The sequence below is a fragment of the Prenolepis imparis genome, unplaced genomic scaffold (assembly GCF_030444845.1).
Source record: "Prenolepis imparis isolate NDT839.2.m4 unplaced genomic scaffold, iyPreImpa1.0 SCAF_11, whole genome shotgun sequence".
NCBI lineage: Eukaryota > Metazoa > Arthropoda > Insecta > Hymenoptera > Formicidae > Prenolepis > Prenolepis imparis.
In genome coordinates, this window is record NW_028141169.1 from 1,332,320 (window position 1) to 1,352,403 (window position 20,084).

Below are 20,084 nucleotides of genomic sequence, written 5' to 3' on the forward strand. Positions count from 1 at the left end.
AATAAACATGCGTAATTACAAATGTCTTTCCATCTTACATCAGAGACATATACAATTCTCTCTATTCACTTATTCTATTTATTCTACTTTTCCTGCATTTCTATTTATTTATTATACATAAATTATTATATATTATATTATATTATAGTTGTTTGTGGCGATGTTGATCAGTTTGCAATCTGAAAATATTTATGAGTGTTGGTTCACTTTATATATCATCCAAACCACTCCGATAACGACGATAGTTTTCAATGTCATAATAAATAGATCCAATCTAAAATATTTGTAAAATAAATACATTGCACATATACTGATTTTCCATATATATTTAACAACAAATTATTTTAATTATCTTTATTTCACATGCATATAAATTCTTTATTAATAATATTAATAATCTTCTTTTAATTCTTTGAAAATTCTATTATTTAAATCTAATTATTTATTTAAATTTTTTTATTTAAATCTAATGATTTATATTCTATTATTATATATATAATATTAATAGCTATGTATTGTATCTATGTGTTATAATCTATGTGTTATTTAAAATCAAATTTAAAGAGATGCCTTTAAAATGAAATTCTTTTTTTATAAGATTCAAAGAGCTATTTTTACTTAATATAATAGGATAACAATCAATCTTGAAATTATATTATTGTCGCTTAATAATTAATTTTAATTTAAGTTTTGCATCTCATAAACGATAGCAATATCCTGTTCATAATATATTTTACACTCACCTTCTGCGATACGTTTTGACTGCATCTAAGCGACTCATGTCTTCGTGGAGGAGATACATTTTAGCTCCAATTATACTTTTCCTTTATTTCGTAAAATAAACATCTAATGATTTATCTAATAACTCATCTTCAATATAAACATTGCTTAAAATGTTAAAATAAAAAACATATACCTGTAAAAGTCTTTAGTATCAGTACGAAGAATATCGCATGAAAATGTTTCTCTGTCTTCGGGTGGAATTAAAGACATTAAATCCATACTATTTTTATATTCAAATTTCCATTGATGACACACAAAGTACCCCACAGCGCAGCTGGCCACGTACACTTTTCTTTGCAGTCTTAATAGTCTACATTGCGTGATATACATTTACAAAACAATTTATGCAAATGATGTAATGTCAGCCATACTATTGAATCGGGAAATATAGAAAGTTTCGTAAAAAAAGTTTTTAAAAGAGATATTTAATTTTATAGAGATGTGGGATATAATTGCGTTAAAAAAATATTTCTTTAATAAGTTTTTGCCTCTATGCACATACGTGTACAGAAGAAATATACATAAATTGATATTTTGGAAATATATATATATATATATATATATATATATATATACATATACACTCCTCACAACAATTAGAGGAACACTTAAATTTTCTTAAAAAATAGGCAAAATTCAACTAGCTGTAACTTCGTTAAAAATGAACGAAATTTAAATTTAAAAAAAGGGTTTTAAAGGATGAAATCTTTACTTTCGAAAACTTACCATTTATTTTAAGTTTCTGTGAGTTTAGTAATTTTTACACGTAGAAAACTACGAGCTGGACAAAATTAGAAATTTTCTTCTCACTTTGTCGATGTGTTACGTGCGTAAAAAAAATCTACGAAATTTTTCAACTTACTAGTGTGAAAGGTTGAAGTTTTCTTAACAAAATCATTTTTTTTAAATCTTTCTACGATTTTTTATTACTGAGTTATCGTCGATTAAGTAAAAAATGAGCATTTTTACTTTGATTGCTCATAACTCCGTTAAAAATCATCGTACCGCAATTTTAAAAAAAGATTCTTAAAGCTGAAACTATGCTCTATCAAACGAAATAGTCGTCAAAATTTTTGCAGAAACATATGGACGAATTACAAACGGATAAAGTTAACGTAAAAATTACCGATTTTTCCTTTTTTCATTTTGGTCTAAAAAACAATTGTATGGAACAACAAACAAAATTTGTTCTTTACGTTTTTTTATACTTGAAAGTACCCTAAATTTGAAAAAAAATTGGCGAATGGCTGTAAGATTTTTTTCACGGTGGCCACTATGTTTGAAAAAGCCAAACCTTCAAAAAGTTGTGAAATTGCTCAATTTCAATAAGAAAAAATGGAAAATAAAGTCAAATAATGTTAAAAAATTAATTTCCAGTACACTCACACTACGTAGACCTTTATTAACAATAAGTGTTAACAAAGAGAAAAGACAAATTGTTTTAGTTTTTCTCTCTACCAAAATTTGAAAAAATTTTTAAATCGCCGGCATTAGCGTTACCCGAAGCGTACCACGAGGAGGTTGCACGTGTAACGTAATTTCGTTTGATAGAGCATAGTTTCAGCTTTAAGAATCTTTTTTTAAAATTGCGGTACGATGATTTTTAACGGAGTTATGAGCAATCAAAGTAAAAATGCTCATTTTTTACTTAATCGACGATAACTCAGTAATAAAAAATCGTAGAAAGATTTAAAAAAAATGATTTTGTTAAGAAAACTTCAACCTTTCACACTAGTAAGTTGAAAAATTTCGTAGATTTTTTTTACGCACGTAACAGATCGACAAAGTGAGAAGAAAATTTCTAATTTTGTCCAGCTCGTAGTTTTCTACGTGTAAAAATTACTAAACTCACAGAAACTTAAAATAAATGGTAAGCTTTCGAAAGTAGAGATTTCATCCTTTAAAACCCTTTTTTTAAATTTAAATTTCGTTCATTTTTAACGAAGTTACAGCTAGTTGAACTTTGCCTATTTTTAAGAAAATTTAAGTGTTCCTCTAATTGTTGTGAGGAGTATATGTATATGTATATATAACAAAGAGGAAAACAATTTGTATTAAAAATGAATTTTATTTTAGATAGTACGATTTATAGTAATTTTTTCTGTCTCTTTCTCTCTCTTTCTTTCTCTCTTCTTCTAATCTTCCCGATTCAATTAAACAACTGTATTCAATAGGATATGAATGATCTGTAAATTCTAGAGCAAAATGACATGTTAATTAGTTGGGTACTTACATAGGTCGATGTTTCGTAAGTTTTAAAATCAGATCTATTAATATAGCTGGCAAGATATGCATCATTATTGTTATTATATAATATATAGTGAAACTATTGGTAAACATTGTATTAGGAGTCCAAATAGTTCCCTCTATAGGTATCTCATCTATGAGTTGAAAACCCATTTTGCAAACTGCTTCCAATGAGAAACTTTTGCGATTGGAAGAAGTACAATTTAAGACAAAAGGTGGAGAGCCCGGCGTGAAGCTAATAAGTAAATAAAATTATTAATTAATCAAATTGTTATTAATACAAAATTATATAAAAATTGCATTAGGATGCAACAGTATCTTTGAAAAATTCAGCAGTTTGTGCGAGTTACGAGGTATTATAAAGTCTTAAACATTCAAAATTAATAAGTTTTGATGAATCAAGAATCGGAAGTGTAAACAAAAGTTGATTATTTCAAAATTGTCTTTAATTATTATATTCGAGATAAGCTGTATTTAAATTTATATTCAGAAATTAATCTCTTAATTCTAAATTTTTTAATGGAACAAAGATTAATGTTTTTGAGTAAAATGCATATGATTTCGCTGAAATATTGATTTAGTTTCAAAATGAAGGAAGAAAGCTTTTTTTTGTATGTGTAGCTTAATGCATTCAGATATAGGTACTTTGTAAGTATTTTTATGATATATGGGTATTTGCGTTGATAATAATTGTACCTGGTCAATCCAATTTTCCAAGCTGTGACTATCATACTTTTGATGGCAACGTCTACCGGTATCATATCTGGACAAATATGTTTATTAGCCTTGAATATTCGTAGTACTCCTTTCCCACCACCGATGAGTATTCCTACTATACCATTCAAATTATCTACCCATCCAGGGAATGGATCGTCCAATGAATTTACCACTAAAATATAAATCATATTTATTAAATAATTATTGCTACATTATTGTTTATTCTAGTAATCTATCAAGGTTTTTTTTATTATTTCTTGTGTTGTTAAGCAAAATTTACTTACATTAGTTATTTCTAATAACAGTACGTCAATAAATGTTGCAATAATTATGTATTATACCCTAATAGTATGAGAGTATGGAATGGTCTTCTAATATAAATACTTAATTTTTTATTTTAAAATATACACATATTCTTCATCTTTTATTTAAAAAAAGGATATTAATATTAACAGAAGAATATTGATATTTTTTTTTTATATGTCTAAGCATTCCAAAAGAGGAAAATAAAAATTTATTTTTAACATCTTAAGAAAGAAGAAAATAACATACCTATGGAAGGTCTTACAATCGCACAAGGTAACGATGAAGAATAATCCATTATTACACTCTCAGCTAAATTTTTCGAGAATATATATGTGTTGGGAAAATTTTCCAAACATCTGTACATAATATTTCAAAATTATATGAAAAATTAACAGCCTGAGAATGATTATATTATACTTAAAATTTTAACTATATATATATATATATATATATACATATATGTTTGTGTATGTGTGTGCGCTCGCGCGGTTTTGTGCATATATTAAAAGTATTATTATAAAAATTATATCATAGTGTCTATCAATATAAATTATTATCAATATAATAATATTAAGTATAATACTATATAAATTAAAAATAAATAGTATTATATTTCTTTTTTTAATAGATCACACACACTTAAAATTTACAAATGTTATTAATATATTTGATTTTATATATAGTTTGTCATACTTAGATGTAAAGATATTTAAAACATGCTCATCCAAGGATTCGGCCACTTTGATCATTTTTCGCCAATCGGCTATTGGTGGGTATACTTTTTCTTCTATGACAGAATTATTTATATGCGCGTATGCTGTACTAACATACACTAATGCCTTTAATAATTAAATGCAATTAATTCTAAAGTCACTTCATCTTCTTTTAAAATAATAAAAAGTTAAATAAAATTAATTGAAATTGAAATTAAATACAAAATTATGTTTTATGTATATAAATTATCATATTAATTACTCTATTTTTGCTGTTAATTATTTAACTGTAATTCTTTTTATATATGAGAAAAAATTAAAAATTTATTGTTTGACAAAATTTTCATACTATAATAACAATAGTTTGTAATATTAATTATATATTATACTATACTTTAAATAATTTATATATTGATAGATACTAAAATATTAAATACACAACATTAGTTGCATTTATACTTACTATAAGATTTTTCATATTTTGGGCTAAGATACAGATATCTCTTGTTGATCTAGTATTAACAAAAATAGCGTACTTTATGCTGTCGTTAAATCTCACACTCGCCGCTGCATGAATTATTATAGTCACTCTTTCAGCTAACATCTGCCTATCGGCAGCCGACAAACCTAAGTTCTCTTTACTGACATCACCGAAAAGTGGAATTATTTTTTTAAAATTTGAAGGTTGCTCTTCTCGCAATTTATCGTACAACTGAAATAAAAATGCATATTATATAACGTACTTATTATGATTAATTGCCAGGATTCTAAAGATATTTTTAATAATTTTGCAAAAAAGTTGTAGAATGTTTTGGTTACTTTTATAATATCTTACTTTATAGTTTTCAAATGTTCTATTATACGCTTTTTGATCAACTTTATCATTTTTATCGAATTTTAAAATTAATTTTCTATAAATAAGTTTTTCTAAAAATAAGAAGCGTCATAATAATAACTCTCAAAAGAATTTTTTCATTTAAATGTTACAATAATTCTTAAAAAATACAAAAAAGTATTGCAAAAAAATATCTACTTATGTAATTAACTTACCGGTAATTTCAATATTTTTTCGAGCCTTTCGTTAATGCTTTGTCCTTTTTTCGAACGCATCAATATAAACACTTCGCGAACACCTGGGCAAGATCGCAGTATCTTCTCCGTGTATACTTTACCCATAAATCCTGTCGCACCTGTTAAAAATATACTTTGTCCAACGTAAAACGACGCAATTGACTTAGCTGGATCATTTATATTCCCATCCATCGTAATTAAAACAAAATTAATATAAATAATAATAACAACGTAAATAGCCAAAAATAGGTAGTGCACTCGGAAATGTACTCGTCTCTTTTATATCGATTTTATTATAATAGGAGTTCGATTAGATAGAAATGACGAACTAAGATCAGCCTTTAACGACGTACGCTGCTTAATTAAAAATATAATTTTGCTACACAACGTCTCCTTAAGCAGACGTGTACGACTATACTTGTTAATAAAACGGAAATTCTGCAAGTCAAGGTTGAAAGAGCAAACTTATACAATACAGTATAATATATGCTTGATCTAATAGTATAGACAATAGTGACGTAAAGTTATTGTGCAGTTTATTCTACACGTGCAATATATAATGATTCGTATAAATTCTACGAAGAATTTTAGATATAACATTTAAATATAATATTTAAACAATTTTAATATAAACAAAAATAAATATAATATATATTAATTCAAATTGAGCTGAATAAAATGTTTATACATGCATAACTGAAAAATGGAAATAGCGAAAATAGTAATTTTTTGAACTACTCATGTTGCTATAATTAAGATAATCCATCAAAACTGATATAAATTGACATTCGTTTAGCGTATTAATTTTTCTACACTTATCTAAACTTAGTAATAATCTAGATTATATATTTGGTACAACCAACAATCATTCATTAAACCAAATTGTTTCTCATAGGACAATCAATACACATTCATATTCCATATATTATCCACATGAAGAGAATGCCGATCAATATTTTCACAATTCCATCGATCCACAGCATCCTGTAGCCATAAAAGAGAATTGAATTATTATTCGGGACTAGCAGTAAAAAATATATTTGTATCAAATAAGATAGAATAACTCGGCTAATTGAATCTAGATCTGAGAAAGCTCAGCTTTATTATTATTACTCGAAACAAATAAACGGTTATTCATTTGAGCAATTCTATAAATTTAATAAAGTTTAATGAATAAAAAAAATCAAAGTATTAAGTAAATGTATATATATTTGTATTTTCTGAAGCTAAAGATGTATCTTGAGAAAGTTATTCGCCAATTATTTCAAGCAATATGATAATAAATTTTTTTTGCAGGAAAAGAATCTATTTCATACGCGATATTGAAAAAATAAATGAGAAAAAGTCGGAAGCATAATTTTTTATATATAAAATGAACTGTGAAACGCAGTCAGAATTTCACCTTTTATAATTAAATCTCACTGCATCCAGTCGATCCATACTCTCGTTTAGAAGAAACATTTTACTTCCAGTTATACAGTTTCTACGACAGAGAAAAATAATATTTTATTTGCTTATACAAATTATCGGTCTCGCAATATTAGTTATACATACATAGAAAATTGATCTTATTTTATATTTAAAGAATCTGAAATTAACTGTTACTCTTTCTTAAAATTAATACTTTTTAATAAAAACAAAAATGAGATATATAAATAGTAACCTTTTACTCATGTTTTTTGAAGATTAATAAATTTTAAAATTATGTGACGCAAAGTTTTTGTCTTACTCACTTATAATACAGTGGTTTGTCGTAATTGTAATTTAGATCTGTCGCAAATCCAAAGTCTCGTTGATTGTTGCGGGGCACCTCGTTTGACAAACTTAATAGTTTTTGATTTTGAAAGACCCATTTGTTCAACAGAAAGTACGCGGCGAAATCGGAACTTATGAATATTTTCCTTTGCTGCTTTAGTAATCTAGAAATATTTCAAGCGTATTATTATTTTCTTAATCTTCTTTGGACTATGATTAGCAAATACATTCTCATCGATCAATATCTTACCTTGGACGTTTACCTGCGAATCGTAATAATACATCGATAAGTAAGGCCGGTATTATATGCAGTAATGGTACCAATATATTGTAAAAGAAACGACTCTTTGTCATAATTACTCCAGGAGCCCAGATCATATCTTCCAAAGGAATCTCCGCGACAGTATTCTTGCTTATTTGCGACAACAGTAAGCGTGAGGGATTCGTCTTATGAGTGGACGAGCAGTTATAAACGAGTGGAAGAATATTTTGCGGGTCATTGTTCTTGCTAACAAAATTGAAAATAATTTCATTAAATTATTTATTAAAAAAAATCTTAATACACAAATTTGTTACGATATATTTTTATCTTATTAAATTGTATAATTATTTAAATATATTGTTTATAATATATTTTAAATAACTTTATATAACATTCTAGCTAATATTAAAACAAAAATGATATTTATAAGAATGCAATTTATCGTACTTTATTATGCCACATTTCCATCCTGCAACAATTATAGCTTTAACGACAATGTCAATTGGGACGTAGTTGTCACTAACGGACGAATCATTGTAAAAAACTCGTAGTACCCCTTTTCCACAACCAATCATCAATCCCACTGGACCGTTAAAACTGTCTACCCAACCCTTCACAGGTTCGTTTAACGATGGTGTAACTAGACAGAAAATGTTCATTTAGGAAAATTCAATATCAATGTTACTTACTGTTCAAGGCAAATTATAAAATTTAAGGGAAATATTGAAATAGAAATATTTCTTTTATTTTAGAACGAGCTTTTTTAGTATCATTTAAAGTAAAATCAATTGTTTAATTTATATATCTTTATTAAATATTAAAAGAATTGTATATTTTTTTGTGTAAAAAAAAATAATTTATCTAAACTTTAGTTGTGAGTGAAATTTAGAAAATTAATTCTGATTATAATTACGTCGTGAAAATTATGATGATAAATTATATCAAGATACTCTGTGTTTTATGATACATATATATTTATATTCGACGTAAATACATACTTATAGACGGTCTGCAAATCACACACGGCAGTGATTTGGAGTAATCAATTATCACCTGCTCTGCAAGTCTCTTGGTAAATGTATATGAATTCGGCATTGTACCTATGTATCTGCAAATAATCTCAAGGATGTGTCAGAACTACATATTATATTCCAAATAGAAATATACAAAAAATAATATTATTAAAATGAATAAAAAAATTAATGTATATTATTCAAATAAGCTTTGATTTGACAAAAGAGTATTACAGAATTCTTTAAAAGTCATTTGCGGTATATTGGCTATAAATATAAAAAATCAAATTATTTGAACTTTAAACTAATGTTTAAGTAATTTTCAAACTAATAAACAGTGCCTAAAATTATTTAGGCGTTTTTTACTCGCGCCTTTATCTCGCATATTTGGCTCTTATTAATTATCTTTATATCTATATTATTATTTGAACTTTATCAAAAAATATATGTAATTATTATAATAAAAGTATATAATTTGTATAACTTGTTTAGCAATAACAAATATATAAAATAAAGGAATCGATGTAGGAATTTAGCACTTACTTTGACTTGAATATCTCAAAGACATAATCGTCCAAGTTTTCGGCAATTTGAATTGTTTTTCTCCAATCGACTTCCGTTGGGTATACAATCTCATCGATGACGGGTTTATCGACCTGCGAATAAGTCGTGCTGACATGCACCAAAGCCTTAAAAAAAATAAAATTAAGTTAGTGTTTGCGCGAGGAATTATTTTCGTAATTAAAATTGTCGCGCAGAATTTTCACATCGTTTTGATATACATATTTCAGCAAATTACTTACCACCAAATTTTTCAAACATTCGCCTAAAGTGCAGATGTCTTTTGTCGCCCGAGTGTTTATAAGCACAGCTTTCTTCAGTGTATCGTCGAATTTCACGCTCGCCGCTACGTGAAATATTATAGACACCTTTTCGATCAATGTGTTTCTGTCAGCAGATGACAAACCTAATCCCTCGACTTCGATATCACCCTTCAATGGAATCAATTTTTTAAAACAATGGGGTTGTTCGCTTCGCAATCTGTCAAACAACTGCAAGATACAATACGCATAAAAAAATGGTATAATTTTTTTTCGAATGGCATATATTTTTATCGAATGTATGTATATTTATACACAGAAATAAGTAAATAAATTATTTGTTAATATATATTTATATTATATTTATATATATGTATAATTATTAATGTATGTATAAATATAAAAAAAATATATATAGAAATATAATATATTTATTTATAATATTATATAATAATATATATTATTTTATATAATTATATATAAATAGGCGATAAGCGTTATTATAATTTTCTCATTGTTATAAAGCCCCTCTAAACACATAAAAATATTTTTTTTAATGATATGAGCAGGTCAAATTATTCCGGAGTTGTAATATACGTTATGTGAACCACCTTGTATGTAATATTAATTAATTAATAATATTTTCAACTATTTCTCTTATACTACTTGCCGGCTTTTTTAGCATCTGCTCGAGTTTTTCTTCAATGCACATATTGGTCTTCGGACGCATTAATAAGAATATTTCTTGTATATCCGGGCATGATCTCAGCAACTTTTCTATCAACACTTTTCCCAGATATCCTGTTGCACCTGTAATGAAGATACTTCTTCCAGAATAAAATATTGGAATCGACTTTGTCGATTCAGTCGTGCCTTTGCCCATCTCTCACAATTGTAACAATACAGTTAAATACAACGAAAATTAAATAACGCGCGCATTCATTCGAGTAGATTAGAGAAAACGAATAGATTCTGTTGCTTTTATATAACCGTACCCGAGTAAACCAAGAGTGAATCTGACAGAAATTAACAAGGAAAATGTGTTCCTTATATTTATAACAATCATCTGCATTGCTCATAAATTTGTAAGCGATATTATTTTCCGAACCGACGACTAATTTGTTGACATTTAATTTTAATCGCTTAATTTAAATATTGATCATTATTTTGCCGTTCATTATTTATAATCTCCTCAATATATTTTATATATATATTTTATATGTATATCTTTGTGTTACAAAAATTAAATTTAAAAATTGTACCCACATTTCTATCTTGCACATTTTAATAGGATGCAAATATAGGTACATATCTTTTCTATATATTTATACATTCTTTAGCATTTCTGAAAATTATGTCGATTCATCAAATTCGCAGATAAATGCGAAAAAAATTATCCCAAAAAATATAAACTTATTTCAATGGACTATTATTTGATGATAATTTTGTAGCATTTAATTTCTTTTATATATATTATTACGAGATAAGAAAATATTCCTACGCAAATTGCTTATCAAAAAAATGCACGTAATGAGCAGCACTGTATGTACATATATATACATTTTTTATCGTTCAATGATAATTTTTGATGCTTAAATGATTTTAGTGTTTTGTTTCGTTATATCAATATGTATATATGTATGTATGTATGTGTGAATATGTATGTGTAATGCGATATCTGACGTGTTTCTGATTAACCTCGCTTTTGAAACTAATGAATTTCATCGACAACAAATTCAATTGAAATTTATAAAATGACTTGCATTATTTCTTATTACGCGACAATTTTTTCGCTTTTCTTAATGTGGTGCATTTAGCATCATACACGCTTCATTTATAGGATTATTACATTCATTTTTAATGATGCTCCATGAAGATATCTTTCACGATAATTGAATTACTCGATAATTGAACGCAATAAAGAACAGAGTGCTTACGTAATGCGGATGTACACTATTAACATGGACTCTGAGAAAGAAATCGTGGATAAGACAACACATTCCATTACTTTTAATCCAACTATTTTCGATATTAACGAAGACACTCCCGAAATAAAGTATGAAGCCAAATTATATGATGATTGATTTTGCGTTGAAAAACCGACAACTATTGATTATCCATATAAATTTCATCGTGTTTGAGAAGACTTTAATCTATTTTATACTAACATAAGATTTTTATTCTCTATTTTTTATTAAAATTTTTCTATTTATTTCAGGGATCCTACTCGGAGTAAAGTTAATATCACGAAAAAGGTAGCTATCGAAAGCAAAGATAAAATTAAAGGTAAGAGATTAAATTGAAAGTGAAATTGATATTGCTTTCCAAAAAACAAAAATCTTTCGTGTTCTACCTCAGATACTGAAATTTCGTATGACAAATATGAGGAAGATGAAGGCCTTTTGCAACTACTGAGGACGAGAAAACTTTCGCCTTTCTCGTCACTAGTATGTTATAATTGTTATTTATTTATTAGAGAAAAAGGATTTAATGAAAATCATACAATTATATCACATTTTTAAATAGAAGGAAAATCAAATTTATTATTATTTCAACATCTTTTAATATAACATGTACTCTTTGAATAATTTATTATTTCAATATTTCTTTAATATAACTATAATATAAATATAAATATTCTTTAATCGCTCACTGGCTTTTTCGATGTTTTTTTTCATATATATATCTCGAAAAAAAGCAAAATTTACATCGTAAACGAGTTTTCTGAGAACTGTACATTAATTAACGTACTAGCGGTCGTTGCTTGATCAATTTGGTTTTAAATTTAAGCAATTGCATGCGCAAAAATAATTAACTGATAAATTATGCAATGAGCTCTATAAATACGATAATGTAATACAAAAAAGTAAAAAGTTGTTGTATTGAAAGATATATTTTTAAATATAAAGAATTCATGTAAATAAAAAATCATCAAAATGTGTGTATATGTCGGATAAAAGTAAAACTTATAATCTATTTTAGAAGCTATTTAAATTTATTTTATAGATATAAATTAATACATTATCGCATCACATATCATTATATGTACTTCTGAATAAATTTTTGTTTCAGCTACGTGAATGGAATGTGATACAGGTAATTCTTATATAACTAAACATTATATAATTCGACTATCACAACGTGAAGGTCTTTAATTTAGATATCTTAAATTAATGCTGTATTAATTGTCTAGAATTTGTAGTATAATCATATATACTTTTAGTGATAATTATACTATATGTGCTTTATCATTATACAAAAAAGATATTAGGACAATTTTATTCTTTTTAGTCTTTTTAATTACGCTATTATATTCTAATATTATTTAATATTTTGATGATTATAAAGTATATTTTATTACTTTTTTGATCAATCTTTAAAAATATCGAAAAATATCATAAAAATATTGTGAAATATTTCAAATAAACTTGTTTTTTGCAGGTATCGATTATAGCACATTTTTCACGTAACAATTTTATTAGAGGATATATTACATCGATTTGATTTAGTCAAAGCTCCAAGAAATTGAAATAATGACGAAGAAAGCACGCAAAGCGTTGGAAAAAGAACAGGCAGCAACCGCGGCTGCAGAAGCCGAGAAAATTAGGTAAAAGCTTTAAAATTCAATAATGCAAGAAAGAACGCAAACAAGATATGCAACGTACATAATAAAATACTATATATAGAAGCGCGTGTATAATCAATTACATTTTCCAATTTAAATGACAGCGCAACTCAACTTAGCCTAAAGAGCTAATTTCGAGATAGAGAATAAAAAAGCTACTATTTCGACTAATTATTACTTTGTTTAATTATTACGATTCGACATCATAAAAATCAATCAGTTTCTTAATAAATTCTCCTTTTCTATAAGATGATTAATCGATAATATTAACAATTTACTATTAATTAAAAAATATTTGCCCATATTACACTTATTTGAGCTCTTAGGGTTTAAGATTGTTTTTACATTACATATATTTATATGCATTTTTTTGTAACATTGACTTAATATTTTTGTAACATATATTAAATTTCGAATATTAATAACACATTTTGACAAGAAAAAAGAACAAGAAGAGAAGAGTAATTCGTTTTTCGCGTTTTTTTTACGCAAATTATTTTCATCAACGTACGTATATTAACGCAAGCGTATCTTGAAAAGGACGCAGATGATTAAAGACATGCACGATGAAATTCGATTGGAAAAATACAATATGGAGAGGCAAGCGTTGCTCGAGGAACAAGAGGCGGCGATGCGTAAGATACAATTGGAGAAGACACGACACGCACTTTGCGATTATAAAGACGCATTTGTGGAATATATAGCGGCCATTGAAGAAGAAGAAAATGTAAGTATTTTGGCTTTTGTTTTATATATATTTCGAAAAAATAAATTTATACTAATTGTACAATTCTGACCAAGTTGCTGTATCACGTTTGAGAAATTTGCGATTTAAATTGTGAAAGAAAATTATTTTTGAATTGTTGAATTGTGTAATATAAAATTAAATATAAAATTAAATTAAATTAAATATAAAATTAAAATTAAATTAAATTAAATATTAAATTAAATTTGGATTATACGTTATATATAAGTAGATTTTTGCATATGTAGCGTGTAATGTCACGTGATAGAAATGTCATTATAATGAGATAATTGTTTATAGTGGATTCGATATATGACGTGCGACGGATTGCCAGATCCCGGAAGCTTATCCGAGATGAATACCTATATATTTTTATGGTCCATGGAAGATGAGAAGGTTGACATGAGCAATTTTGTTGTGAGATACAACATTATCATTTATGTACGGGAATTTTCATACAATTGAGCCAAATTTAGTAACGTAATTAAACGTTAAGTTTAATTTGTCAAAGTGTACAAGGATATATTTATTATTAATTTATAAATAAAAATTGCTTCTGTCAGTCATATGAGGGTAAAATCTTCTTTCCAGCTATTAACGAAACTCGACGAGATAATACGATTCTCCGTGACGAGATTGCCCGATTACGTAGCCGAATGCGAGACGGTGAGTAGTCGATCGACTTTACGTAAGGGATGATTGTTGAGAGATTCATTCCACCCTTAACACAGATCAGACGACGATTCCGAGGCAAACTTCAAGAATGGACAGACGCTGCCTGCTACTCTCTCTTACGTCAGATAGAAAGGGATATGATTCGCGAGGGTATAAAAATGGCGAGATACACTAACGTCTCCGATCAGATTATTTACTGCGTTTGGGCTCTGATCAAATTGCCCATCGGACTTAAACAGGTCACCGATAAGGATCGGCACGTGTCGACGATCGCGGATATATTTATTTGCTTCGCCACATGTGTATAATATGTATATAGACGTAAAATGTTAATCAATAAGTTCTAATAACGATCGCTCGTGTGGGTGTTTTTTTTCGGCAGAAAACCGATCGAAGTGCATTTCGAGGAATTGGAATTGACCGCCAAGATGCCTGTCGACATCGATTGCTACTGCATGGCGATTCGGGCATTATGGCTGAAGCACGATCATTATTCTGATTGCGCGAGCTCGTACGTCTCACCGAGACTGCCGAATAAATACGAAAATATTTACACTATAGGTATTAAAAATTACCCAAAAAACATCCTCGATTATGTAGGCCTTTTTCGAGCAGAAAAAAATATGGGGGCCCAATCTTAGGACCTTCTCTTTTCAGTATAAACCACTCACTGAACTATTTATCGCCCCAAATCACCCATATTTTCTCTGCTTCCGTATTCTCTGTAATTATATATATTATTTATTATATTATATATTATTATTTATATATTATATATATTATGTATATATTATGTGTATATTATTTATTATAATATAATTATATATTATTTATTATGTACTACTTATTATGTAAATACTATGGATGATTTCACATCTGTGATTTGGATCTTCAGATTTCCCTATTTTCTGCCAAAACGAGTATGACACGAAATTAAAGATACGCGAAGAACAGGTCGAGAGTCGTCGTTTGCGACTAGAGGAAAAAAAAGCTATACTTGAAAGGATGGAGAACCCGCCGGTCCAGGTGCCTACAAAACCCGAGAGGAAAGGGAAGCAACAAAAGAAACCGGGCGTCTCGGGGGCGAAGCGTCCGGAACCGGAACCGGAAACAGAACAGCTACCGTATCTACCTACACCGGACGAAATCATTTTGCAAAGAGAGGGTATGCGATCCTCGAATTCTCTACGAAAAATAAATTGTACTACTGTAATATGGCGAAGAGAGAGAGAATCACTATCGAGAGAAATATATTATTGTTGATTACCTTCTGCACAGACGAAATGCGAAAGGAGATTAGAAAATTACTGTTTACACGATGCGAAAAGACGGAGATAAATTTGCGAAAATACAGGATACTCGGCGGTGTATTGCACATCGATTTAGTTTATCAGCCGCCGCAACCCAAGGACATGAGCAGAGATATCACGCTCACCACCTGTAACTAATGATTATTCTACTTAATTCCAAAGAGCTATTATGTATACATATATATATATTTTTTTTTTACATTAAAATTTTACTTTCTTTGCAGTACAAATTCCCAAAAAATTGAAATTTGTACCATTCGATAAACCGTATAAGGCGCCACCGCCGGCACCCGATTCTGAAAGAACACCGGAAGTGATCGAAGCAGAGATGAAAGCTCTGGAGACTGCGATGGAGGCATTGGTTCTGGTAACTTTAAAGTACGTTCTAACACAGTTTACACAAAAATTATCTTCTCTCAAAAGAAAATCTCTTTTATAAGCTAATAGATTTCTCTAATCTTGTTTTTACAAACAAGAATTTAAAAGTATAATACAATAAGCGAAATTTTGATATGAATGAATCACTTAAAAAAATTGAAGGTTGATGCAATAATGGCTAGACACAATAGAAAGTTTTCCGTCGTAGATAAATCGCTTCTCTAGAAAAAAAATTATAAAAACTAATTTAAATAGAATTTTCTAGAAAGAATCAAGATCAAAGCTTTACGTGTCACTATCGCATTCAATTCTTTTCTCATCTTCATATGAAATTGCATTTATACATATATTATACATATAATATCTAATTATATATTATTCTTAATCGTGTTCTCTTCTTTACAGACTTCCCAGTTCTATTATTTGGTTTGAACCGCCATTAGTGGCGCACTGGATACCCGAGAAAAAATTATGGTCCACTCAGGACGTGCACGATATAAAATATAACGAGGAGAAGCAAACTATCACGTTTAGAACCGGCAGATTGGGCGTCCACGGCCTCGCTGCTCTCAAGTTCGTCAACATCCCCTTTCAAAGTTGGGAGCTCAAGCCTGAAATGGGCAGGAAGGCGTGTGGCGGGGTTGTGCTCAATATATCTGGCGCCATTATTCAAGCAGAATTCATCGTCAGGGTATTCTATGAATCACATCTAGTTTGAATAATTTTTATATGTAAAAAAACTCACAAGTTTAGATACAAATACCTATGAAAGAAAACATATGGGAAATTGGGATAAATGACAGTACAAAAAATCTGTTGACGCCTTCTTATAGATTGTTTTTTTTACAATTGCTAGAGAACTTTTATATTTTTAAAAAATGCATCTTGATACGATTGCAAACATTGTTTCTTAACATAAAATGCAAATTATATAGCGATGGATTCGGTAATGTCATTTCGTTTTCGCAGGAGGACTTGGTCTGTTTAAATTCACTTGCTGGAGGAATGTCGACGGCGCTCAAAGAAATTCTTGGAGAATATATGAAGCTGCATCTCTTAATTGAGGTAATTGCTCTCTTTCTCTCTTTCTCTTTTTCTGTCTGGTTCATCATTTTATTAACACAAAAAATATTCTCCTCTCGTAGAAGATGCGCGATGCCGGATGCGATCTGTTTCCGGAGCGCGATGCCTTCAGTTATGTGAAGGCTCTTTCGGTAAAGCATCCAGCAACGGAGAAACATCTGCGAGAATGTATCGCTCTACTTTGCACGACGTATACCTTCTCCTGGTCACGCTGGAACGCCAGTCGAAATTCCAGAGAGATAGTGATACAATTCAAAGAACATCATGGATGCGTCGCGAAAGAGGTAGCGCGTTTTAATTGTTTATCGAAAGGTTTATTGTTACAATTATTGTTGCACCGTTAGAGCGGCAGGATTACATAATGAAAACAGGAGATTTTTTTAGATTTTATACCAGAATATCCTATTTTTTCCTTCTTCGTAGCGAACAAACTTGACTCTTTTGGTGACTCCCTCGCGAACGATGACAGTATCCTGTACCGAAGTGAGCTCAGAATTTTCCGATGCACCTCTGGATGGTGAGAATTCAAAGGTGAATACATTTAATTTAAAAAATATGAAAGCACGTACACACATATACACATTCAATCAGCTAATCTTTAATTATTTTGAAGATAAATCATGCCATTAATGTATAATTCAAAAAATATAATTATGCGCACACTATAAGATAATATTATAATCTTGTATATAGAAAGATATAATCTTATAAATATTATAGAAATTAAATTATATAGCTTACTATGCATCTAAACTTTACGAAAGATTAATATTTGGACCAATACAAAACTTCTCTGATATATCTTGGATCGATCAGAGAAAAGGCAATGTGTTTCGAAAAAAATCGTAAGATATAATTAACCAAAAGATGTCTTTTTCGGCAGTTTTATGCTGATCTGTATCACTTGGCGCGACAAAACGCCGGGATCAAAAGTCGGCTTTTGATGAAGAACGTCTCCTTCAAACTGGCCAGTACTATTATGGAACTTCTGGGTTACACTAACGTAATCAACATGTCATCTTAAAAACTGTTTTTGAAAAGACAGAAATAAATAAATAAATAAATGTGATATATCCTTTATCAGCTTTATTGATTTCTCTGTTTCTCCATATGTATAAATTGATCTATTTATATCTATTATATATATATATATATATACATATGTCATAAACTTTGTGTTTCTTTCCACAGACGAGTGCAATAATATTGTAATAATACTTAATAGACTTCTTTTTATTATATTGATACAAAGGTATGATTCTATTTTTACAATGCGTACAAACTATTTTATTTGTCAGCGTAAAATGCTGGAATTGACTCGACTAAATTAATAAAGTAGTATCGCTCGTATTATTATTAACATAAAGCAAACATGTGAACAGAACTAATAACGAAACAAGAATAAAAATTATGACTTGAAAACAAATACACTTGAAAACTTTATCATGCCTATTATTATAACTTTTATAACAATATAAGCAGACTTCGATTAGATATAAATGACTAAGGTGAGATCAGCTACTGGCAATGCACATTAGCTAATTGAAATGTAAATCGCTAAATATAATCTAAAGCTATATATAGACGAGTTAGATTATATACATTACATTGATAACCGGAAATAAACCGGAATTATGCAGTTCAAGATTGAAAAAGTAAATCTATAAAAAGATGCAGTAATATACATATGTATATCGCTAATAGCGATGCAAAAGTATAATGCAGTTTATTATCTGTACGTATTTATTATATGCACAATAAACAATCTAAATTTTTTACCAAAAATTGATGATTATTATATATTGAATTTAATACAGCTTCGATCTGAACGAATAAATATCCAAATTTTAATCGAACTGAATGAAGCGTTACATGCACAATTGAAAAATGTAAATGACGGAAATGATAAGCAAATGGTAAACAGATTTAAGTAATTTATACAAACTTCTGTTACTTTTATTGTAATAATAGAAAATTGCATTCGACAATTTCTTCTGGCTTTTGATGGAAACTTTTTACACATATAGAGTATAATAAGTTTATATATAAGATATTTTTTTCTATAAAATTATAACGTTATCAACTCAGTATATGCATATATAATTACATTTTTTAAATATATTTACTATAAAAAGTTCATTTAAAGTCATTCATTATCTATTAGTTTGAAGCCCCTTAAACAAATGCATGCTTAACATAATTAAATTTTTCGAAATATTTCACACATATTATACTCGATAAATCAGTTTTAATTTCAGTAGTTTCCGTGTAACAACATTGGACTGCCTCTTTTCATCGCGCGCTTATACTCACGCGAATTGGCTAATATTTTTTATTAATAATTAATTTCTAATTAATTAATAACAATTATTATAAATCATAGAGAAAATATACTTTTGTTTATAGTCATTTAACATACATTTGTTAAACATTTATTATAGACAAGTCAAAATGGAAAATAATTTCTGATTCTGACGGGGTTTCAATATTTGCTAGGCATTCTTTTATTAGAACAGTATCTACTGAAAAAAATCAAAATTAAAATTTTTTAAATAATCTTTTAGCACATTGCATACGTAG

The 20,084-nt window shown here is 28.4% G+C and overlaps 2 protein-coding genes across 6 annotated transcripts in view; one reads left to right on the forward strand and one right to left on the reverse strand.

Annotated features, from left to right (window-relative positions):
• LOC145942393 (dynein axonemal intermediate chain 7 homolog) overlaps positions 1–18,564 on the forward strand; it is a 31,559-nt gene extending 12,995 nt beyond the window's left edge. The window contains exons 1-18 of one of the 5 annotated variants that reach the window (XM_083049064.1): positions 11,524–11,744; positions 11,907–11,974; positions 12,047–12,135; positions 12,761–12,784; positions 13,198–13,295; positions 13,854–14,040; positions 14,359–14,499; positions 14,650–14,724; positions 14,790–14,989; positions 15,116–15,294; positions 15,629–15,898; positions 16,012–16,173; positions 16,268–16,421; positions 16,827–17,112; positions 17,391–17,486; positions 17,567–17,788; positions 17,928–18,035; positions 18,388–18,564. In XM_083049064.1, the coding sequence (XP_082905190.1) occupies positions 11,629–11,744; positions 11,907–11,974; positions 12,047–12,135; positions 12,761–12,784; positions 13,198–13,295; positions 13,854–14,040; positions 14,359–14,499; positions 14,650–14,724; positions 14,790–14,989; positions 15,116–15,294; positions 15,629–15,898; positions 16,012–16,173; positions 16,268–16,421; positions 16,827–17,112; positions 17,391–17,486; positions 17,567–17,788; positions 17,928–18,035; positions 18,388–18,528 (2,616 nt within the window). In that variant the 5' untranslated portion in view covers positions 11,524–11,628 and the 3' untranslated portion in view covers positions 18,529–18,564. Of the gene's footprint in view, positions 1–11,523; positions 11,745–11,906; positions 11,975–11,996; positions 12,136–12,760; positions 12,785–13,129; positions 13,296–13,853; positions 14,041–14,358; positions 14,500–14,649; positions 14,725–14,789; positions 14,990–15,115; positions 15,295–15,628; positions 15,899–16,011; positions 16,174–16,267; positions 16,422–16,826; positions 17,113–17,390; positions 17,487–17,566; positions 17,789–17,927; positions 18,036–18,387 lie in introns of those variants that run through there. The other 4 variants (XM_083049065.1, XM_083049066.1, XM_083049068.1 and 1 more) reach the window with 4 other exon arrangements.
• On the reverse strand, positions 28–10,703 carry LOC145942928 (uncharacterized). The gene is made up of 18 exons (XM_083050095.1): positions 10,359–10,703; positions 9,671–9,919; positions 9,411–9,556; positions 8,853–8,962; positions 8,302–8,494; positions 7,843–8,100; positions 7,571–7,756; positions 7,240–7,320; positions 6,764–6,821; positions 5,817–6,113; positions 5,230–5,478; positions 4,747–4,892; positions 4,300–4,409; positions 3,727–3,919; positions 3,017–3,265; positions 917–1,093; positions 744–824; positions 28–274 (listed from the first exon to the last, which is right to left on the reverse strand). The coding sequence occupies exons 1-18, from the start codon at positions 10,569–10,571 to the stop codon at positions 190–192; spliced, it is 3,081 nt and encodes a 1,026-aa protein (XP_082906221.1). The 5' UTR covers positions 10,572–10,703; the 3' UTR covers positions 28–189.
• Positions 18,565–20,084: the final 1,520 nt, after the last annotated feature.